The sequence below is a fragment of the Rhinoderma darwinii genome, chromosome 7 (assembly GCF_050947455.1).
Source record: "Rhinoderma darwinii isolate aRhiDar2 chromosome 7, aRhiDar2.hap1, whole genome shotgun sequence".
In the NCBI taxonomy this organism is placed as follows: Eukaryota; Metazoa; Chordata; class Amphibia; order Anura; family Rhinodermatidae; genus Rhinoderma; species Rhinoderma darwinii.
Window position 1 is genome coordinate 17,944,817 of NC_134693.1, and position 25,234 is coordinate 17,970,050.

The following is a 25,234-nucleotide window of genomic DNA, read 5'->3' on the forward strand; positions in this document are numbered from 1 at the left end:
ATTACATCCAACTAAGGTCAGTTTCAGGCCTCATTTACACGAGCGTAATATACGCGCGTGCAACGCGCGTGCTTTTCACGCGTGTCGTACGCACCTATATTACTCTATGGGGCAGTGCAGACGATGCGTGAATTTTGCGCAGCGCGAGTGCGTTGTGTAAAACTCACGACATGTTCTATAATCGTGCGTTTTTCGCGCATCACGCACCCATTGAAGTCAATGGGTGCGTGAAAACCACGAACGTCGCACGCAAGCACTTCCGTGCGAACTGCGTGATTCGCGCAAGAGCTGTCAAACTGAATGTAAACAGAAAAGCACCACGTGCTTTTCTGTTTACAAACATCCGAACGGAGTGTCTTAGACATGAGCGAACCGAACTTTACCGGGTTCGGCCGAACTCGTTTTGACCGAACCTGGCAGGAGACAGTCACTGTGCAGGGTGCTGAAAGAGTTAAACTGGTTCAGCACCCTGGACAGTGACTTCCGATTCCAATATACGCGAACTTGTAAAAAAAAAAAAAAAGTTCTGACTTACCGATAACTCCCGGCTTCTTCCTCCAGTCTGACCTCCCGGGATGACAATTCAGTCCAAGTCACAGCTGCAGCCAATCACAAGCCAAGCACAGGCTGCAGCGGTCACATGGACTGCCGCGTCATCCAGGGAGGTGGGGCCAGATGTCAAGAGAGGCGTGTCACCAAGGACGCGTCACCAAGGACGCGTCACCAAGGCAACGGCCGGGAAGTTCTCGGTAAGTACGAACCTCTTTTTTTTTTAAACAGGTTACTCGATATGGTGATCGGAATTCACTGTCGAGGGTGCTGAAAGAGTTACTGCCGATCAGTTAACTCTTTCAGCCCCATGGACAGTGACTGACGTTGACTAGCCTCATCTCTATGATGGCGGCTGCGCGAAAATCACGCAGCCGTGCATCATATACGGATGACACACGGAGCTGTCAAGTGCCTTTTGTGCACGCAAAACGCTGCGTTTTTTGCAAGCGCAAAACGCACACGCTCGTGTAAATGAGGCCTCAAACTGTAATAAAGCCTCATTTTAACCTCCATATTACGGCCACGAGACCTGGACACCTCCCCCCCTCATATCTATCTATCTATCTATCTATCTATCTATCTATCTATCTATCTATCTATCTATCTATCTATCTATCTATCTATCTATCTATCTATCTATCGCTTCGTTATGTGCTTGGCAGTGCTGATCAGAGCAGCGCTTCACCGTGTTTGTCGCTGCTAAACACTTGCGAAGCACACAATGCAGCACTGCTCTCTCCTGTTGATCAGCGTGGCAAGTACGGAGTCACCTATCTGCACCCCCCAAATCTGGTGTTCAGTAGCCGCGGTCTCTCCTATTTGCACCTCCCCAAGGTGGTGTGCAGTAGTCGCTCTCTTCTGTGTGCAGTCCCCCATAGCTAGTATTTAGGGCATACTCACACGGCGAAATTCCGCCTGCCATTCATCTCAATGGGAGCCGAACGTTTCTGTTTCCCGCTAGCTGATTTTTTCAGCTAAAGGGAAAAAGAAGCGTCCTGGCCAATCTTTGCACGAATTCCGCCCAAACCTCCCATTAAAGTGAATGGGAGGAGGAATCCTCCTTCCTGCGGCACAAATAATTTCGCGGTGGATTTTGCGGGCTTCCTGCCAAGCAAAATCTGCTGTGTGAACTGACCATTAGTAGCAGCAGTCTCTCCTGTGTACAATTCCCCCTAGTTGGTGTTCAGTAGCCTCGTTCTCTCCTATGTGCACCCCCCAGCTGGTGTTCAGTAGCTGCGGTCTCTCCTATATGCACCTCCCCAGCTGGTGTTCAGTAGCCTCGGTCTCTCCTACGTGCACCCCCCAGCTGGTGTTCAGCAGCTGCGGTCTCTCCTATATGCACCTCCCCAGCTGGTGTTCAGTAGCTGCGGTCTCTCCTATATGCACCTCCCCAGCTGGTGTTCAGTAGCCTCGGTCTCTCCTACGTGCACCCCCAGCTGGTGTTCAGTAGCTGCGGTCTCTCCTATATGCACCCCCCAGCTGGTGTTCAGTAGCCTTGTATGCACCACAGATGGATCATCTTTGCAAAGAAAGTCAGTGAAAACAGTCACACTGAAATGGAAGTTTTATTAACTGATATTTGTTTTATGTCACATACTTGGTAACAGTTTGTGTTCAATAACTTTATGCTTGCATGACACGCTGAGTATTGCATTGATTTTTTTGTTTTATCGGCACACCATACAAAAATGTTTGCCTACCCCTGGTTTGCAGGTTTGCATTTCATATGGCACCTTAGTGGCAAAGTAGCTACAGAGCTGAATAATAGAAAGTAGAGCTGAGTTTTCGTCGCTTCTGCAGCAGAGACATGAGCTGGCGGATTGAGGGCAATCCAGGGAATAAGTGAAAATAAGAGATGATGGGAAGGAGGTGACAGTGACAAGAGATGAAGCAGCAGATGGGAGGGGAGTGGGTAAAGAGAAGAGAGCAGCACAATGGGGAGGGGGATGCACAGAGCGGAGCAGATGAGAGGCACAGTATGGACTAGGGAGGGGAGGACGACGGGGAGGAGGTGGAGAGTTTCAAGGGAGTTCTCTTATTCCCAGTGAAGCAGGAAGTGTTTTACCTGTGAACATGAACAGAGACTGACTCAGTGACAAGGTGGAAAGAGTGACAGCGAGGAGGCGGCGGAGGGGGTGGACTAGGAACAGGAGCCAGGGGGTTTAATTAATTCCAACACATCACTCCATCCCTGCGCTACCAACATGCCTCTGGGACTGAGAGGGAGGAAGAAAAACAAGACTAAGGAGGTCTCCTCCAAGTTAGTGGAAAGTGAGGTGGTGGAAAACCGGACAGCTGGGAGCAGCGCAGCAAAAGACTCTGCGAATGCCAACGGTGCGGCCGGTCTGCCGCCTCCCCCGGTGAGCCTTCGCCCCAAACTGATATTCCACACGCAGCTGGCACACGGCAGCCCCACCGGCAGGATCGAGGGGTTTACCAATGTCAAGGAATTGTACGCCAAGATTGCCGAAGCCTTCCACATCAACCCAGAAGAGGTAAGATAAGAAGTACCGTCCTGAACTAGGGACCGTCACCGGTTAACCTGCTCCGTACTATTTAACGTAGTCACTCCAGCAGAACTTGGTATAAAGGTCAGGAGCGAGTCACATTACTGAGAAGCCTCACCCTTCCTCCGTCAGCGTACTGCCAATTACTTGCCCATTTCCAGTTTCTATGTACCGATCATTAGTGACCCATCAATAGTTACTAGGTGCCCGGCTGGACAGCGCCAGGATCTTGAGACGTATTAATTAGTTGTCGTTGAATATTGTTTGTATTGATCATGGTGTTTAATTGCTGCTTCGTTATCAATGACTATGCTGGGGTATGGAGGGGCAAGTGCATCGGGTGCCGGGTTCTAGAGAAGATGCCAACAAGCCATGGGGCAGGATATTTACATATAGCACTGGGGCAGCGAACTGAATCATTGCCCTGGGTGAAGCAATGTCTCTGGTGAATGGGGACGTGTTGCAAATTATATCTTGGGAACAAACTGCACACTGTAGTCCATGTTCATGGGATCGGTGGGAGGCTCAGTAGTCGGACCACCACCGATCAGGCATTATAAGATAGGCCATTGGGGTGAAGATGTCCTTAATTATTGTACAATGTAAATGTATGCAGATTTCTACTACAATTTCTGTTTCAATTTCTCGCCATTTAAGATCTCTACTTGCTGACAGTGAATAGAAATATTTTTGTCTACACCCAGGTGGTTCATCCACACTGCCGTATTACGGCTGCATATATACTGTACATAAGTCTATGGGGCCTTACTGTTCCTCTGTTTGCCTACGTACTCATCCAGAGCCATACAGAGGTTTTTTTCTGTGCCATTGTAGCTTAATTTGGAGCACCGTACAATTTCGGAGGGATTTCATCTCCATCCGTGAAGTCTCCATCCAACCCGTCCTGATAGTTTGCTGCTCATCAAATATATCATAGCTCTATCTTGGATGCCCCCTGGATGTAAACAATGAAAATTTCTATTCACTGACGGCAAGTAGAGATCTTGAAAATTGTAGGGAATTGAAATAGAGTGTATATTAGAAATTTACTGAATTTTTCATTGTACAAGGAATAAGATTTGTTGCAGAAATGTCAGCAATTGTCTCATTCATCTGATAGGCTACTAGAAATCTATGTGCCTGCTGTAGAAACCACCCCAATCAGTATGTATGGGTTGGCAGCAAATCTGCCGCATGTGAACACAGCCCTAAAGTGCTCACATTCCAAGTTGCTGAAGTGGTTAACAATCACTTCCGTTAATTTGTATAATTCTCTAATTTTTTCCATAACAGTTGCTGATGACGTTAGTGTCCCATCTGGACCTCGTGTTTCAAAACATAGCAACCAATTTGTGTTACATTTGTAATTATCACCTAAAATAAAAAATATGAATAAATATATATCCCTGAGCCGTTCTCTTCTGTCAAGTTGTTAAATATTTTATTCTGCTGTTTCTTAGTTGTATCTGTTTCTTGGGAAAGCTGGGTGAGAACAATATCGCACAGCTTTCCCACGCTCCTGAAAGGCAAATCTTAAGGTGGCCATAAACTTTAGATCGCGGTTGGCCGTCAGCTATTCCTTCCGCCTCCCCCATACACACGCAGCTGGGCTCGTGTACATGTCTTTTCAATGGGGAGAGGGGAAAAAGAGGCTGCCAGTCTCCTCTAGTAGCGACTTATTTCCTGCGGAAACAAAGGATCGGACATGTAGACCTCAAACATGCCCTATCTTTCTTTCTCTCGACATCTGCTATCGGGGAGAATCAAGAGACTCCAATTCAAAGTCGGCCGCCCCCTCTGAAATCGGCGGGCTGGTCCTACTGTCTTATGTATATGGCCACCTTTACTTTTCCACTGCTCCTGTATTATAGCACAACTAGTTGGATTCTCTGTTCAGGATTCTGGGAAGAGCCGGGTCCAGATGACAACCCGTTTGGGGGCTGTAATTCTTTCCCAGAATAAAAAATAAATAAGAAGCCGAAGAGAATTCTTAAAGGGGTTATCAGGGTTTTTAAAATTGATGGCCTATCCTTAGGATGGACCATCAATATAAGATTTGTGGGGGTCCGACTCTTGGCACCCCCGCCGATACACTGTTTGAAGGGGACACCGTCACTTGAATGGTACAGTGGTGCAATACCCTGCACGTCCACTACAAATGTAACGGAGGGTGCAAGTACGAACCGGAAGAAGAGCCATGTAAACAATGCACAGGCTGTGGTGCACGTACTAGCGCCGTGGCCCCTGCAACCAGCAAGGGTGCCGAGAGTTGGACCCCCACCGGTTTTATATTGACGGCCTGTCCTAAGTATAGGCCATCAATTTTAAAAACCCGGCTAACCCTATAACAACATAAGAAAACAGGATGACTCATGGACGTATATTCACCGGTGATATTTGCAGCTTGTATTCCTTCACCCGGTTTAAAGACTTATGGTACTTTTACCCGGCCCGACCTGGGCCGTGAAAACAAGACAGATCGTTGATCGGCGCTGGTTTGGTCCTTTCACAAGGAGCTAGTATGGGGACGAGCGTCTACTACCACGATTGCTCGTCTCCATACATTTCTATCATGTCGGCAGCTCATCTGTCAGTTTACACAGGGAGATGTCCAGCGACAACAATAATATTTTCGGCATTTAAAACTATACGATCGGCTGATTGTTGCCCTGATTACACAGGGCAATGATTGGGAAGGAGCGCTCTGTGAACGCTCGTTTGCCCGATAATTGGCCAGTGTAAAAGGGCCTTTAGTTCGCTGCCCTAGACCTGTATCTTAATACCCCGGCCAAGGCAGAGTGGCTTGTTGACAACCCCTTAGGCATCAACTGGCCGGGGCACATCTGCCTCCCCAGTTATTCCCCTTAACCACGCACTGGGCACAAAGAGCACTTTTTTGTACATGAGTCTCATTGAGTGAAATCAGAATTGTACAGGTCGTCTTTAACCTGTTGTGACTTTAGGCATTAATAGCCCTAATAACAGTCTGGGGATTATGGTGGACACTTTCCTGTTCGGTGAGACCCGGAGTCTTTGTATTTGTATTTTATGGTATTATATGGGAGTGTATGATAAATTCCACTGATAGGGTGCAGCTTGGTATTAGCACCTGAAGGAATACGAAGCGATAGGGTGGAGCTGTGAGGTGGGGGAGGGGGATTAAAGTACAACATATCACCAGAAAGACGTGTAACTCTCATAAAGTCTTTGTTTAGTTTGTTTTGGGCAGGAAAGTCACTGGTTATCCATATATTTAACTGGTTTAAAAGAGAAAAAAAACTATTCAAAAGTTATATTAAAGTGGTATTTCGGTTCAGCAAATAAATCTTATTAATTTTCCAATATACATTCTGTACCAATTCCTCATAGTTTTCAAGATCTCTGCTGGCTGTTATACAATAGAACCTTCATTGTTTACTTCCAGTGGATAAAAATTGTTCCTGGTCACGTGATGATTACACAGGTGCGTGGTTCGTTACAAGACACAACTCTGATTACTGTACTGTAACGAGCCATGCACCTGTGCTTCCATCACATGACCAGGGCTGGATTGTACTGGAAGCAAACAAAGGTTTCTAGTGTACGACAGCAAGCAGAGATCTTGAAAAACGTGAGAAATTGATACAGAAAGTATAGTGGAACATTGTATAACTTTGAATAATATAAAGACTAATCTTCATTAAAGGGGTATTCCACTTTAAGCAAACACACAATGTGCAAATGAATAAAATGATAGTGTCCCTTTAACACAGTGCAGGTGAGTAATGGCGAGAAGCTTTATTTGTAGCACTCGATGTTCAAGATGTAATGTCACCTGTTTGAAAACATATGCCAGGTGACAGGACATTGTAGTCTACTCAAGGACCATTGTTCTCTGCAGGTTCACACCGAGCACTGAAAGACAGCATGAAAGCCAATACTGGAAGGGGATTAAAGAGCAATTCTAGTCACAATGGACATTAAAGAGATGGCGTCACTATTTTCTGATGAAATCAACATAGAGGAATGTGCGTGTCGTCTGAGCACTACGGATGGCTAGCCTTGACTACCTTCTAAACGCTCTTTTACACCGGCTGATAAGCGGCCGGTGCAGCGAGCGACGATCAAAGAGACATCGTTGATCGGCGCTCGTTTGCTCCTGTCACACGGAGCTATGGATGGGGACGAGCGGTCGTTACTCCGATCGCTCCTCCCTATACATTATTTTCATGTCGGCAGCGCGTCTCCCTGTTTACACACCAAGATGTGCTGCCGACAACGATAATATTTCACTTTTTTAAAACGATACGACCAGCAGATGATTGATCGTTTTCTTGTTGATCTGCTGATCGCTCCCGTTTACACAGGGCAATTATCGGCAACAAGCGTTATATGAAAGATCGTCTTCCCGATAATCACCCTGTGGAAAAGGGCCTTAAACTGGTCTATGGAGGCAACTAATGGCCACAAATTATTCCCATCACCCATTCAGTTTAGGATAGCAGGAACAGTCCTGACCAGGAATGTTGGTAGACGCTGAAGATACGTGGGGCAGAGAGGGGAGGATGCTGATAAAATTAGTGATGGTGGACACCTGGGGCACTAGGCAGAAGAGCCTGGGCATGTGTACCTGGTGCCAGACGCCTTCAACACCACTGGTCCTGGCTCCACTTGACATGTGCAACCTATTACATTGACTATATAAGCCCATCTTTACTTTATGTCAGGACCACCAACAGGGCAGTAGTAGGACTAGTATTGCTATAAATGACCCCAGCCAGGGCAGTTGACATAAAATCTGGATGGGCAAGGCTGTGCATTTGAAAATTACATTAAGGGCATGGCCAGACGTGGCGGAATTGCTCTGGAATTCTGCTGCGGACAGTCCGCAGCGGAAATCCGCAGCGGACCCGTTTCTCCATTGCCTTCCACAGCTTTATAGTAGGGTTCGTTTGCACGTTGCGGACAATTCCGCTGCGGAGCATAGGCTGCGGTGCAGAATTTGGTGTCCGCAGCATACAATGGTTGTTACGGACGTGTGGCGGACTGGTTGCGGACTCATTGCGGAATTTCTCCATTGACTTCAATGGAGATTCAAAATTCCGCAATGAAGTCCGCAGATGTTATGTAGATGTTATGTGTGCTGCGGAGCGTATTGGTTTTACTAACATGACATTTCTTCATTCTGGCTGGACCTATGTATTTCTAGGTCTACAGCCAGACTGAGGAAGTCAATGGGGCCCCCGTTATTACGGGTGACTACGTGTGTGCACCCATAATTACGGGTGACTACGTGTGTGCACCCGTAATTACGGGAGCGTTGCTAGGTGACGTCAGTAAATAGTCACTGTCCAGGGTGCTGAAAGAGTTAAGTGATCGGCAGTAACTGTTTCAGCACCCTGGACAGTGACTTCCGATCACAATATACATCAACCTGTAAAAAAATAGAAGTTCATACTTACCGAGAACTCCCTGCTTCTTACTCCAGTCCGGCTTCCCAGGATGACGTTTCAGTCCAAGTGACGGCTGCAGCCAATGACAGGCCAATCACAGGCTGCAGCGGTCACATGGACTGCCGCGTCATCCAGGGAGGTCGGGCTGGATGCCGAAAGAGGGACGCGTCACCAAGACAACGGCCGGGTAAGTATGAAATTCTTTTACTTTCACTAGGGAAAGGGCTGTCCCTTCTCTCTATCCTGCACTGATAGAGAGAAGGGAAGTACTTTCACCTCAATACGCAACGGCCAGTCCACATCAATTTAATGCCCATTTTGGGCAGATCCGCAACAGAATCTGCAACGCAGATTCTGTGCGGCATTGATGCGGACAGTTGCGGAAGAAATACGCCACGTCTGGGCATGCCCTAAAGGGGTTTTCAGGGATTCAGATGGTTGGGAACCTGGAAAAAAAAAAGCGTGCTGACCAGACTGCAGTGACGTTGTGTCTGAAGAATACAGGCGGCGGGACAGAAAATGAATTCCAATGGTCAGTATATAAGAACTTTATTTTTCAATTATTTTTTTAGTAAATTGGCTGAATTTTGCTCAACTCATTTTACGTATTTGGGTTCTGTTTGACCGTATGTAAAATGAATGGGCCTGTATTTTAACGTGACCGTCCATTTATATAATGTCTAAACATTTGACTATAAGGGACCCAGGAAAATCCTGTGGCCGTCCAACTTGACCTTTGTGGTTCTATTGGGAAGTTTGGGTATTTATTTTTTCTATGGTCAATGCTCCATGAACTGTTATAATATGAACTAATATAAACATTTAAAACACATATGACGGAGTGAGCACGCATATGTTGCAGATTTTCCCCATGGATTTCAATAGGGAAGTTAAAATCCATAATCATATTCTAGAGTTGCGGATTTTGCTGTGGATTTTATTTGCGGATCCGCAGCAAATTCTCCAAGTGTGGATTTTATATATATGACTTTTTTTTGCTTCTTAAGAAATCAGATGATTTCTGTGGATTGCTGCAAAAATTATCCGTAGCAAATCCAACCTTTGTGGATTAATGTTCCTACACGCAGGATACGCGGCGGATTTTCTGCAACAGAAAATCTGTAGCTGAATCAAAAAAAAAATCAATCACCAAATAGTGCGTTTTTGCTGAGCATATTGCTGCGAAAACTCTGCGTTTTTTCCAAAGCGGTTTTACCTGTGGATTTAGGTCGGGTTCCCACGTAGCGTTATTTCCCACGAACGAAATTTCTGTTTCGCAAAGCAGCGCTGTGAAGGAAAAAAAAGCCATTCATACTTACCCTCTCCCTCTTCTCTGCACGTAGTCCGGCCTCCCGAGATGACGTTGCAGGCCATGTGACGCTGCAACCTGTGATTGGCTGCAGCGGTCACATGGGATGCAACGTCATCGCAGGAGGTCGGACTGCAGGAAGAAGAAGGGACTTCTGGGTAAGTATGATATTTGTTTTTTCTGAGTGGTGATTTTTGCGGCAGATTCGCAACACTTAGCTTTCCGTTGCGGGTTTTGCATCCACAGTGAATTCAATGGGGAAAACTCGCAACAGAAAATAAACAAAAACGCAGCATAAATTCACATGCTGCGGATTTAAATTCCGCCTCGCAGGTGAATTTATTAACGTTTACGCTGCGGTTTTTTCCCCGCAACGTGGGCATGTAATTTTCTAAATCTCATCCACTTTGCTGCTACTGTAAATGCTGCGGAATTTCCGCACAGAATTCCGTTGCTGAAATTCTGCAGCAACACAGCCTAATAGGACTGTCCTAGAGGTGCATGAGCCTTCGACTGATTTCATACAGAGGGTTTTTGTTTTCTGTAGGATTCCGACATGAAAAAAAAAGTGGCATGCTCTATTGGATGCCGTATGTACGGAAGTATAAGGAAGCATTGCTTCTAGGGAAGAATATTTCTTTACACTGACGGAGCCGGTTTGGCAGTGCATGGAGGATGTGCCGTGTGTTTCACGTGACCTTAAAATAAATGCACTGTCCTAATTAACACAGAGAACATAGATTACGTTAATTACTCTGGCAAGAATCGCGGATCCCATTTATGAATAAGATTCGTAAACCTTCAGTACACGGATAGAAGTAGTTGATAATTTATGCAGATCTTCTTGATTAACCTGTAAATTAATGACGTCAGAATAGTTTGGTGTCTGGTATAAAATTAGAATAGTGGATTTATCATTGCTATGAATATAATAATCCTCTTCTGCCATTCCTATATTACAGGCTTCAAAATCTGCAACAAATTGCCATGTGTGAACATAGCCTAATGGTGGCCATGTTGCCTGTTACCCTTCAAACGTGAAGATTGCGGAAGAATTCTTGGGGTTAGGCCTTGTTTACACGGCGCTTAAAAAACCCGACGTGTAAACGCGGCAAAAACACTTTTTAGAGTACAGGCGTTTTTTTACGCGTTTTCGGCGTGTTTTATGTGACAAGAATTGACATGACGCTTCTTTTCTTACACTATGCGTTTTTAAACAAGCGTTTTTTACACGTTTTTCGGCGCGTAAAACATGACAAAAACGCGTCGAATACACCCCATGTGAACAAGTCCTTAATGTAGGGAATATCAAACTCTATCAACTACCTTGCTCTATTTCTAACCACTCCAGTGACCAGCAGAAGCAATATATTCATAATATAAAAAACGAGGAAACTTCTAAAACGCAATCCCCCAATATATTCTTACAGTCTATGTCCATCCTCACAATCATTGTATTGCTCCAATGAAAACAAATACAATAAATACAATATTTACGCAACTTTGCAAATAGACTTGATTAAAAATATCCTACCGTTTTGTGTATAAATCTCCTATGCAGACCTATGTGTCTCCATGGTTACAGACTACAAAGAAACCCTGTATAGTCTGCTCCTGCAGTCATACACACTTCTATTTGTAAGTTAGCAAAATGTAAGGGAAAGATGGGAGTATGACTGCAAGATCAGACTGCCCAGGGTTTGTTTGTAGTCTGTAACCATGGAAACACATAGGTCAGCATAGGAGCTGTATACACAAAACGATAAGATATTTTTAATTGAGACTATTTACAAAATGTCTTTATTTTTGAATTTTAGATGCATTGGAGCAATACACAATGAATTGTAAAGGCGGACATGGTCTGTAGGTGTGTGTTCTACTTTCCTCCATGTTTAGGTTTCTGGATACATTTCTTAGAACTCGGTCTTCTGCTTCGTAATAGGATAATTCGTCACTGGGGAAACATGACAGTTCTATAGTGGGGTGTTGCACTGTTTATGCCTAGGAGATGGACACATTTATTTTATGCTGCTTTTTATGAGTGTTCTGCGCCTTATTCCTTTTTTTATGGCGGATTGTTAAAATTAACTTTAAATCCCAATAAAAATAGAGAACGTTTCCGGGTGTTAACTTGTTGTAAAGCAATGAATAAATAAATGGCAGAACGCTGGATGTGAGTGACAGCCGGAATAAAGACCCTTTGCGGGATGTCGGCGTCCGCAGATCACTGTAAATCTCTCTGGCTATTTCCCTTCATGCTCCGTATGAGCTACAAGTAATAACATGTAATATTACCAGATAAAACCTCTATACTCAGCCATAAAGGACACAACTAACATAGTACGACATCTTATTTATTTCTTATTGCTTATCATCGCCAACATATTCTGCAGCCCTGTACATAGATTGTCGTCATTCACATCAGTCCCTGTCCCCAATGGGCTCAAAATCTAATTTCCCCTATGTCAAATACACACATTATGTTTTTGTTTGCTTTTAGTATGCGGAGGGAAACTGTAATCCCTGGAGGAAACCCACACAGACACAGGGAAAACATACAAACTCCATGAAAATAATGCCCATGGTCCAATTTCAACCTAGGACCCTCTTCTGCCAATGATGCCCAAAAACTTTGACAGCAGAGAACCCTCATAGACCATTCCTTCACATCCCGCACATAGCGGCCGCGGAAGCTGAGATATAAAAATAATACTGGAGGATAGGGGAGATATCTGTGATCAGGTCAGCCTGTGTTTAGGAGGAAGTAGAATTGTCCAGGGCAGTGCATGTTTCCACATAAAGGGTGCAGCACGAGAGAAGTCTTGCAGACGGGACATGTAATAAGGGAAGATGAGAGTTGTAGATCGTTTGCTGAGCACAAGTCGGTTGGTAAACTGAGCTATTTGGTGGGGTGTATAAGTAGGAAACCATTTAAGTATAACTCCACCCAGAACCAAAAAATCCAGGTTTGACTACACTGAACCCCAGTTCATTTCCCTGATAATGGGAGCTGTTTGGGGTCCTCCTGGACTCACAGGGATTCAGAAGCTAAGATATACGGAGCGTTTTTGTAGGGTCTGTTTGAAGGAAAATAATTATTTATTTCTTATATTTTGTATAGTGTATATTCCACAGCATTCCCTGTCCCCAATGAGTCTGACTTAGGCTTCGTTCACATCTGCGTCGGGGCTCCGTTCATGGATTCCGTCTGAGATTTCCGTCAGTAAAACCCATGAACGAAACCCTGACTGAAACAAATGGAAACCACAGGTTTCCGTTTGCATCACCATTGATTTCAATGGTGACGGATCTGGTGCAAATGGTTTCCGTTTGTCACCATTGTTTAAGGGTTCCGTCGTGTTGACGGATGCAATATCTTAGTTGACTGCGCTATTGATTCCGCCAAAAAATGGAAACCTTACAGAACGGAGACAAACGGATACCATTAGCAACGGAAACATTACCACTGAAATCAATGGTAATGCAAATGGAAAGCTATGGTTTCCGTTCATGGGTTCCCCTGACGGAAAGGTCTGACGGAACCCATGAACGGAATCCCGGCGCAGATGTGAACGAAGCCTTAGATAATTTCTTCAATGTTTGTTTTATATGACGTGCTGGTTCTTGTATTGCTTTTTACGTGTCCTACAGAATTACATCTGCTTATGCTTAATTCAGCAAGACGTCCTGGTATCTCTCAATCTTCCCTCAATAGTATGGTGGATGGTGTAAGTTTTCTTGCTGGGAACTGGATTCCTCTGGGTTGCTTTAGTTCAGAGGTCATAGAATGGGAATGGACACGTCATCTCCCTATGGAGGCTTTATTGGCCAGAATATATGGCCCTGCAAAATTTTTGTTACAGCAAAATTCCTGAAGCTCAGATTAAGGAAAAGAAACCATATTATTAACATATTAAGGCTATGTTCACACGGGGTATTTTGCCGAGTTTTTTGACGCGGAAACCGCGTCGCAAAACTCGGCAAAAACGGCCCGAGAACGCCTCCCATTGATTTCAATGGGAGGCGTCGGCGTCTTTTTCCCGCGAGCAGTAAAACTGCCTCGCGGGAAAAATAAGCGACATGCCCTATCTTCGGGCGCTTCCGCCTCTGACCTCCCATTGACTTCAATGGGAGGCAGGAGAAAGCGTATTTCTCGCTGTTTTATGCCCGCGGCGCTCAATGGCCGCGGGCGAAAAACGGCGCGATAATTGCCGCGAAAATCGGCGTGCAGGGAGAGGAATATCTGCCTCAAAGTTCCAAACTGAATTTTGAGGCAGATATTCCTCCCCCAAAATACTCTGTGTGAACATAGCCTAATAGTTAGGTTTTAACAGGCAACATGGAAGCAGAGGGGACATTTTGGAAATGATTGACTTTAAGAAGCCATAATATTTCTAAAAGCCTGTTTATTATTGAGCTAGATTGTACACATGATACACCAGCCGGGAATGTTTATATTTAAAGGGTTTGTCCATCATTGAGCTCCATTTTACACCATATATATGGTCTACAAAAAACGTTAAATCACTCTACTTATAATGTACTGCTCGTGAGTAAAAGCCGATATTATACTCCAGAGCTGCATTCACAATTCTGCTGGTTGTCGTTGGAAACAGTTGATAAGCTTGTCGTCAGATAGTACTCTAACAGCTTAACTGAGCTTCTATAATTCAGTGGGACAATTAGTTTATCCTACATCAAATTACTGTACAGTGCCTGGTGTAATTACAACCCTTCCCAGAATACAAATGATCAAAGCAAACTTTGTGTAGACATTCAGTCCGCAAGGGATTCTGGGAGATCTCAGCTCTGAAGCCTGCAGAATTGTGAATGCAGTTTTGGACTGTAATACAGACTGTAAAGCTGACCATACACTTGAGATAGCTGAGCGTTCAGCCGACAGCTATTCCTCCTGATTCCCCCATACACATGCTCAGCTCGGCCAGGCGTGCATGTGTTTTCAACAGGGAGAAATGAGAGAGCCCCTGCCAGACTCCAAAAAGAAAATGATTGGGCATGTTGAAATTCAACATACCCGACCCTTCTCTCCCACAACATCTGAGTCGGGACGCCACCATACACATTACATAGTGAAATCAGCGGGTTCAGCCGACGTACATCTGATGTTTATGGCCAGCCTTACTCAGGATCAGTACAGTATAAGTAATGCAATGTATTTGCAAGGTGGACATTAATTCTATATGTAAACGAAGACATGGTATGAAGGTGGACACATGCTATATAGACAACCTTTTTGAAAACTTATTTTTAATCAATGCAATACTGGCACAATGCCCCCTGGCATATTACTAGCAACCCAGCTGTTTATTCTCCCAGTGCATTGCAGTAGGGAATTGTTAGTTATGCAGTTTTCAAATATTCATATTAAAGGCTATAGACACCTTTGAAAACCTTTTTATTTTTATGTTTAATAACAATGTGTATCAGTTTGTTCAGTGCAACTTTCTAATTACTTTTTATTACAAATTATTTTTCAGATACAGCTGCTTTGTATCCTGTATACAGAGCTGCTGTATCTAGCGCTGAGACCTGAATCCGTCAGGTCCGCGGGACTGAAGGGTTCACTGACAGCGGGTCGATCCACCTGTTATCGATCACATCTTAGTTATGAACTTAGATGTGATCGGTAACAGCTCGAGACACACAGGACTCGCTGACATTGAACCCGTCAGTGCCGCTGACCTGACGAATTAAGGTTTCAGCACAGGATACAGCTGCTCTGTATACAGGATACAAAGCGGCTGTATCTCAAAAAGTAAAAATATTTTTTAATAAAATGTAATTACAAGGTTGCACCAAACACACTGATAGACATTTTTTTTAATTATAAAAACCCTAAAAAGTTTTCAAAGGTGTACATAGCCTTTAGAGTTGCTCCAAGGAAGGATCTTTTTGTAGAAGATTGTTGCGTTGTCCAGGTTGTGCTACTATAAAGTTTACCTCCATGTCTTCCTAAGGAGCTTCTGCTTTGTAATGAAATCTGATCTCTTCCTCATACTAGAGTAAGGTGGAAGGGGGGGGGGGGGGGAGGAGGGATGAAAACAAAATTCCCTTTGTGGTAGATCAAACCTAAAAAGAGTCTTGGACCTGATGTCCTTTTTGGACAATACATTTTCTGCGTCCTATTAGGACATATGAGAAGTTGTGGCCGCTGCAGGGGAAATGTAGCATTACATGGCGGCCATTCAAATGAAAGGCCATCCTTATAATGCATGGACGTGCCAGATCCGCCATTCAGACACAGAGGGGGGTATACTAGAAGGGGTGCAGAGGTTGCAGTCTGGTGCCATAGGGGGATCAATGACCTCTCTGCTAGATAAGAGGACACCAGTATTATATTAAACACATGATAGTTAGGGATCTCAGTTACAGACCTGCCTCAAGGCCCAGGAGCTTCAAGTTACCACTTTCTCTTAGGGCTTATCCAGACAAACGTGATATACGTCCGTGCAACGCGCGTGATTTTCACGCGTGTCGCACGGACCTATATTAGTCTATGGGGCCGTGCAGACAGTTCCGTGATTTTTACGCAGCGTGAGTCCGCTGCGTAAAACTCACGACATATCCGTTCTTTGTGCGTATCCCATTCCGTGGGACGCGCGTGATTCGTGCAACAGCAGTGAAAAGTATGAATGAAAACAGAAAAGCACCACGTGCTTTTTTCTGTTTACAAACATCCAAACGGAGTGTCATAATGATGGCGGCTGCGCGAAAAGCACGCAGCCACGCATCATATGGTGATGACACACGGAGCTGTCAAGTGCCTTTGGCGCGCGCAAAACGCCACGTTTTTTGCGCGTGCAAAACGCACACGCTCGTCTGAATCCGGCCTAAGGGTGGGTGCTTCTCCTATTGGGACCCTCTGCAGATAGTACTTGCAAAGGTTGGCCCTTGCTCTTCCAGTATTATACATGGCACATGATAGGTGGGGCCCTGTTACAGATTTGTGTTAAGGCCCAGGAGCATTGTACAGTGAAATTCCTTTAATCCGACATCTGATAATCCGGCATTTGTTTCCAGCGCAGAACTGCAATATAATTTGGAATTTTACAAGACCAGAAGCAGATGATTGAGAAAAATAATCAAAGTTATAATAGTGTATTTTGTGTTTCCATTATATTTTTTCTGTAGGTTTTTTCTGTCTACCATTACAAGTAATATATTATATACTCTTTACTAGATATATATTAGGAATTATTGTTTATGCAATTGCCTGGTGCATTTACTACAATAGTGACAATTTACTGGTATCAGCCGCGATCAATGAAGAGTAAATGCCTGCTCTCTTCCCCATCCCAACTTGCCTAGAGGACTAATCCGTTCCCAAGAATTTGTTCAATTTGTTGTCTTTGTTTCCAAATTCAAATCTGAATGTACGGGAGAAAGTTACAAGTAGCTTTATTATCAGCGTGCACAGACAAGCCGGCTGCAGGAATGATACATACTAATACTATGTGAATATTGACTGATGTTATTATGGTTACAAACAGAGTTTTGCTTTTTCTTTGGATTGCATAACACAGACCTTTACAAAATACCAGGGAGAACTGCAGAAAATTGGTCATCTGGTGCGGCACTCCCCTTTAAATTGTAGACTAAGTTTCACAAGAAGACGAAAATATCAGCATAACACGGACAAACCAAAGTAAACCTTAAACGTTACTTATCGTAAAACACCAGACCTAACGTTTATTTTATGACCATTTGCTGTGCAGTTTGAGGCAATCTATTGTTCCCTGTTATCAGTCATGTTTTTTCTAAGGAGGGGCTGACTGTTTTCATACCTCCGAACATTTGAACCTCCATTATTAACCCCTGTTATTAACCCCCGTCCACAAAAACACACAAAAAGACCCACTTTGAGGCATATTAGTATAAGCCACACCCCCTTTGGGCTTCACTTCACTGGACAATCCGGTGAAAATCAAGACGTTTGGTTAGTCTTTGTCAATAAGATGACTGACAGAAAGTACACGAAAATCTTTACACTGGCCGAAGCGCCATTTATCTGATTCAGGGCTGCAAATTCCCTGCATAGGCATAGAGTTACATGATAAGCTCCTGGCTGCCTGCAGTCACCACTAGGGGGAGCTTAGGTGATTAGTATGCAGTAAGCTCCTCAGCTCCCCCAAGTGGTGACTGCAGGATGCCACAATTTTAACATTTAACTCTATGTCTATGCAGGGAATTTGGAGCTCTGTATCAGAAAATGGAGCTCCAACCAATGTAAAAATATAATAAGAAATGTAAGAGATCGTAAAGCTCTGACGCCTTATGCTGATAACGGAGCCCCTTGCCCGGAAGTTTGGACCTGACTCCTGCGGTAAGTCAGATCATTGGCATGATGTTTGTGTCACAGGTAAAGTATTTTTTTGTTCAGTAAGTTATATTTGGAAAAGATTTTTTTACTGGGGAATAACGTTTTCTGAAATAAAATATATAGGGTGAATGTGATGATAGGTACTCTTTAATCAGCACAGAGTTTTGAACCTAAAAGCGACATGGTGTTAAAGAGAACCTTTCACTAGCCCATACATGTGCAGCTGAGTGCACCATGCTACAGGCACTGCTGACAAACCCTGGGGCACTTTAAACTACCTGTCTAGCCTCCTCTGTTTTTGAGATATCGGTGTCGTTATATTTAGCGCCCGATATGTAAATTACCCCCTGTACCCTGTCAGTGGGGCGTTTTCTTTTCATGTCCAATCAGCTACGGACAGCGTCTGAGCGGCTTGTGCTTTGTGATCTATCTCGCGAGATCACACAGTCTTGTCATCACTGTTTGACAAGAGCTGGAGAGAGGAGGAGAGCGTGCGCGCCACGGAACAGAAGAGGAGAAGAAGGTTATGAATGTGAATTCTTCTTCTCTTCTGTTCCATGGCGGCGGCGTGGAGCTGTGCGCGCACGCTCTCCTCCTCTCTCCAGCTCTTGTCAGACAGTGAGGGAAAGACTGTGTGATCTCGCGAGATAGATCACACAGCACAAGCCGCTCAGACACTGTCCCTAGCTGATTGGACAGTGTCAGAGCGCTAAGTATCACGCCCCCCTGCCCTCTCCATAAAAAGAAACACCCCACTGACAGTACAGGGGGTAATTTACATATATCATGATCCTCTGTTGAGTAGTGTTAATCCCTTCACACTTCAGACGTTTGGATAAAATACAGATTGGAGTAAAAAAGGGCTGATACTGGCAGTCAGTCAGGTTTTGTTGTAGTTTGGGTTGTGAATTGCATCTAGTTGTGAAACAAAAAAACACCTTAGAAGACGAATCATAAAACTATTTACTTCCCGTACATGAAATGGAGGTGGTTACAACACCGCTGACACCCATATATAATTACAAGACTAATAAACCGAGGCAGATCCGATAAACCTCTATATAACGTGTGCAAAGGGAATTTCCACCTAAATTATATTTCTACATGGAAACAGGGGCACAGGGTGCAGTTGCACCCATGTTCCTAAGGGGGCCCAAGACCCCACTACCCCATAAGAAGACACCAGTACTATAATTGTACATGGTAGGTGGGGGGCCCTATTACAGATTAGCACTGGGGACTGAGATCTTCAGGTTATGCCCCTGCATTAAACCTATCACAATCTAATGGGAATATAGTATAATTGGTGCCGGGTTTAGACATCAATTTCCTTCCCCTATATAGCATACATTTTCCACCATAATTTCTAATTGTTCTTAATATTTAAAAAATTGTGCTGATCTACTAAGTGGAAATGTCTTTTGGTATGAATTGTGATTGAAGTTGCTCTTTGAAGGGGTTGCAAGAAATTACAAAAAAATGTACACTTTTTCTAGACATAGCGCCACACTTGGTGATTGGCTGTATTTGGTATTGCAGTTCAGTCCCATTCATATGAAGCTGCAATACCACATACAGCCCATGAGCAAGATGGTCGCTGTTTCTGTAAGAAAAACAGACCCTTTTTCCTAATCTCATACAACCTCTTTGGTAACTAAATATTTTTATTGCATTTCACAAACCCAGAACAGGTACATATATTACAGTGTAGGGTGACTTGAGAGTACTAGTGTGAAGAAGAGGGACATTTTATGACAAAAAACAATGAAATATCTGTTCAAGGACCTAAGATTGGTGAAGATTAACAGGAAAAGATATAAGAAGTATAAAGAATTTGGAGGAGGGTTTTTTAGAAAAGTCTACAGGAAAAAACAAGGTACGCCAAAGCATACTGTCCCAGCATATACCAAAATGACACCGTTTTGGCATACGTCGGGTGAATGATGGCCTATTGGAGTATTTGGCGCAAGCCCCGGGAACTTGTCCGAAACATACGCCAAACTTAGGGCTCTAATGTGATGTAAACAGAGCCTAACCTGTCCTCCCAGCTCATGCAATGAATAACCGGGTTCCCTGCCCTGTATCATAGGCAGGTCAAGAATAACTACTGGTGACCACAACTGATGTGTCCATTATATGTATAGACAATATGGTGACTGATATAGCAAGTCATTGCCAGATGGAGAGAAGGAGGAATCAGAACACACAGAAGGGAGGATTATAGGGGAAGCCTGAGGTTGCCCTGAATTTTTCTGTGGTGGGGCTACATGGATACAATAGTTTGGTGTCCTTTATTTCCCATCGAAATTAGTGGCATGAGGTGTCCAGCAGCCGCTTATCCCACCTTCTCCTTCTTTCGACCATGATAAATGGACTTGTTTATGAGTCTGGGTCTTGGTTGAAAGCTATCACTTATCTACATCCAGCCGAATGGCCGGAGTCCAGAGAAATCCCATAAACTGTATCTCCGGTTCTGAGCGGATTACACAGATTCCTGTTTGATGACTTGAGATTTCACCTGCCGGAGTTCTGTGAGTCATAAGTTTTTGTTTTATTTGTTCCTTGGCAATGATAAGATTTCCATGGAGTGAAAAGGCATCAGACAAAGAAGGTTCTGCTACATCAGACAAGCACGGTGAGAATAATAAACCTTTACTTACCGAAAGCATTAACCCTCTAAACACATTGCAGAAAGTCATTACATGCGGAGATCAGAAAATCACCATTGATTGGGAAATCTAAAAAAACATGGGGGCACTGGACCATTAGTGCTATGGTTGAGATATTCAAATGTCGATGTTTGTATTTCAGAATTATCTTGTACCTATGTCCAGCTTAGGATTCATGCACATGAGCGTATTATGGCTCCATACACCCTCTGAGCTGTACAGATCCGTTATCTGGCACCTATATACTTCTCTGGGACCCTACTGTACTTCTATATACCTCCTATTTCATACTGAGGCGTACTGTATTCCATGTGAATCCAACAGATGCCATATTATGGAGCTTGCTTCTAGAAGAGAACATCTCCATGATACGTCTCCGTATGAAGCACCATCAAGTACCTACAGTTTTTTACCTACAGAGTACGGAAACTTTGTGAACATTTATTGCACGTTTGGTTAATATAATTTCTGTGACAAAGTTAAATGGCAATCTTAGTCGTGCTGTAAAGTTATAGGGAAGCTAATTTTTCCTTGATCGAGAAGGAATCTTACAGACAAGCAAATGTTATTCTACCAACCTAAGAGCCTTATGACTTCCGAAAGCCACAGAGTCCTAGTCGGGTGGCTTTAAACCTGTGTGGAGAAACCCCAATGGATTTCAAGACCATCCGGTAAAATAGGTGGTTTCATCCGGTAAAATAGGTGGTCTCATCAGAGACTTCACGTATAACGAAATGAGCACTAGTTCAGACAGAAATGTCAAAAAGTAGATAATTGTGCTTTATATCATATCAATGTCGATTGACAGAAAACAAATGCAATACAATTGCCAAATGTGATTCAAATATATCACCCATCCGAAGGTTAGAGTCCTGGAAATGTCTTGGTTCGATTTCCTTCATAGTCTTCTCAGTTAGATCCAGGGCTTTAGCCGATAGCAGAGACCTCCCCTTTCATAACGGAGCTGCTGTGATGATCAGCTGATCGCTGCGGTTCCGGCTCCTGGTAACATCGTCAACGTCTGACTTTGCCGGGGAAAGCCGCGGTCGGCCTTGTCACTGCAGAGGAAGTCTAGCATTACATGGCAGCCATTCAGATGAAAGTAATACATGGATGGCTCGAGTCTGCCAGAGCAAGAGCTGCTCTTACAAAGTGACTTGCCGTTCTGGCTCATAGAGGGGAGTCCACTCTCTATGACATCCAAATGCCCCAATAGCGCATATGGACAGTTATCTTCATGAGACAACCCTTTTAACCACTCATCCACAAGTACATGATTAGGGTGTAAGGATGGAGATATTTAGTATCAGACATTTTGGAGAGTATGCTCGGTGGAAAATGAGATTCTGCATTTTGTTATATGTTACTCCTGAAGCCCGTCCAAGGAGTTGAACATAAATTATGGACAAAGCCTAGGCCACTAACCATTACACGAAAGAACATAAACGCACAAACCAGTTAATACATTATTCTCTAGACTTGTAGAGAGTTTAGGGTGAACTCAAGGGACTTTTAGCGAGGGTGAGGTTTTAACATAGGGGCAACATTTTTAGGACTGCACCCCTAATTTTTGGCTTTAGGGTTAGTCATTTGAAGAGGGAAGATTAGAGATATTGAAGATACATAAAAACTGTATTCTGCCATTTATTACTTGACAACATGGCTTATAAGAAATATAATATCCTGCCCTTTCTTTCAGTCATTGTATTTATATTTTTATTTTTATCCCTTGGTGTTTTTAACAGATAAATAGTAAAAGTTGTGTTTTCGGGACATGGTTATTTTAGAGGAGATTTTGATTTTATTTAGACTATTGCGTCCTGGGAAGAGCAAAGGTTGAGTTCCTATTATAATAACCTCTAAACATCTGTCCTGGGGCATCCAACACAAAAAAGTTGTAACGTAGTTGGCAGGATTTGAACCTGCGCGGGGAAACCCCAATGGATTTCAAGTCCATCGCCTTAACCACTCGGCCACAACTACACATGGTTATAAGGTGTAGTCTCTGTACTCTTTGTCGGTAAGACACTGGCCCTACAGGCATAGTAGAACAATACAGTTCATGTTTGTTTTTACCCTTCACATACAGGTTTTTCAAGTTTGAAACCAAAGGAAATTCATGAAGATAAATGACAGTCCCTGTGTAGAGCTGCCCACACACTTTAGATAGTGTTCAGCCAAAAAGCTTCTCCTCCCAACTCCCCCATACACATGTACGCTCTGCCAAGCGTTCATGTATATCCAATGGGGCAAGAGAATAAGCCGCTGCCAGATCTCCTAGGCCTGATCCTTGAACTAGCGTGATCCTTCAACATGCCTGATCCTTGAACTAGACCGATCCTTGAACTAGACCGATCCTTCAACATGCCTGATCCTTGAACTAGACCGATCCTTCAACATGCCTGATCCTTGAACTAGCCCGATCCTTCAACATGTCTGATCCTACTTCCCCTGACATCTGTCATCGTGGGAGTTTTTTTTTTGTTAGTTTTTTTTGTTTTAGATGGCCCATGAGGGTTATCCTGGAACTGTAGAGGAGAACCTTTACTTATGTGTAAGATCTACATTCAGCTGCTACATTAATAAGACACTACCAAGTTTTAAAGTGATATGAAATGACGGCGCTAATTTATTTCCTTTTAATTGATTGAGAAAATTAAAAAACAAAAACAAATGATCTTCACCCAATCTATACGTTTTGTGACTTAAAAAGACCACAGCAGAGTCATTATTAACAGGACTTGAACACGTGCAAGGAAACACCAATGACTTTTGAATACATCAGCTTATCCATTCAGACACTACCGCATGGCTAGTGTAAGGGCGGCACACTCAAAAAATGTATATGGGTTTTACCCGGTTTTTGGCCACACAGTTTTTACAGGTGAAACAGTTTTATTTTACGTTTCACCTGTAAAAAACGCACGGCCAGAAAATGATTCATGTAAATGTACGTTACCCTGAAGTTTGCTGTGGGTCCCTTCGCCAGCAGGTTCATCTATGGCCGCACAGGTGGCACACCCGGTATGTCACACTGGGTTTCATTTGGCTACTAGCTTTGATTACTAAACTTTTTGGTATTGCTTCAAAGCCTTGGCCAACCCAAGGATCTATCGGAGGATTCACTGTGACAGAACTTAACGTAGTGTCGGATTAGTCTACCAGATTACCAGTCGGACCCGGTGTTTGGTCATATCACAGTAATGTACCTGCCTTGTTCTTGGCCCTCGTATCTGTACTGTTGACCCATGTAAGCGGCAATGCTGGAAATCACTGCTCTCAGAGAACACAACAGATATCACACCAATTGGTCTTCTAGAAGTCTAAACTTAATGTGGTTGTATTGAGTTATACAATTTATTGCATGAATTATTCATTACATTATAAAATGTATTTAATTATTTTCTTCCGGCAGATCCTATTTTGCAGTTTGAATACCCATAAAATCGACATGGATAAACTCCTAGGAGGGCAGATCGGCCTTGAGGACTTCATCTTTGCCCACATAAAAGGCTCAAAGAAAGAAGTTGATGTATTGAAGTCAGATGATGCTTTGGGGCTGACCATTACGGACAACGGAGCAGGGATTGCTTTTATAAAGGTAAATGTCTTGGCATTTTTTTGGCTATTTCTCCCAGGATGTGAAAGCTCTCTACATTGAAATAAAAGGAAACCCTTAGAGGAAGGAGTTGGCATTTCTAGCATATAAGACATGGGCAGGACTATGGGAATGACCAGGTGACCAGAAGACAGCTCCATAATTTAAAAATGGCTGACTATATTTGCAAATTCCTGTCCCCGGGGAAAGTTGGAAGAGCAGCTCTGGAGCACAAACTGTTGAGCTATCAAGTAAAAAAACTATGCAGACTAAAGCTGGTGATGCTTTAGCCTTGAGGCCGATAATTGTATGGGATGTATTTTTGGCTGAAGGATACTTTAATGGAGCAGGATAGATGAATGGCCAGGAAGCACATGTGGTAAATAGCTTTAGATAGTAAATACATATTGGTTTATTGCCAGAAAATATATATGGAAATCTCACATCAGTTCCCTTTTCCGCGTACTTTACCTTCGATGTAGTAACTATGGGCGTAGTTGGTGTATGAGATAAGGTTTATTAGATAATAATGGGGCATTACCTTTGTATTATGCAATATTATGTACGTCAATTGCTTTTTGACCTGAGTAAATGTAATAAAATGGATATTGGCTATTGTCGGCTGCTAGTATATTTACTAATATGCAAAATCAGTTTTCTTCAGGAGGATATTACCTGTCTCTCTAGAGTCGCCTATAGGTGACTACCCTGTAATCAATGTCCGACCTTTTATAGAGCCTTGATACATGACCCAGGCTATTAGTCAAACCAGAGAAACCCATCTACTAATACATGCTACAATGCTAGTGAATGAAATCGGAAGTGG

At 43.6% G+C, this 25,234-nt stretch overlaps 1 protein-coding gene and 1 non-coding gene across 2 annotated transcripts in view; one reads left to right on the top strand and one right to left on the bottom strand.

Annotated features, from left to right (window-relative positions):
• The first annotated feature begins 2,545 nt into the window (after positions 1–2,545).
• GIPC2 (GIPC PDZ domain containing family member 2) overlaps positions 2,546–25,234 on the top strand; it is a 58,829-nt gene continuing 36,140 nt past the window's right edge. The window contains exons 1-2 of the mRNA XM_075832887.1: positions 2,546–3,047; positions 24,226–24,411. Of these exons, the coding sequence (XP_075689002.1) occupies positions 2,757–3,047; positions 24,226–24,411 (477 nt within the window). The 5' untranslated portion in view covers positions 2,546–2,756. The remainder of the gene's footprint in view (positions 3,048–24,225; positions 24,412–25,234) is intronic.
• TRNAS-UGA (transfer RNA serine (anticodon UGA)) lies at positions 22,712–22,793 on the bottom strand. The gene has a single exon. It is a non-coding gene; the product is annotated as a tRNA-Ser (tRNA).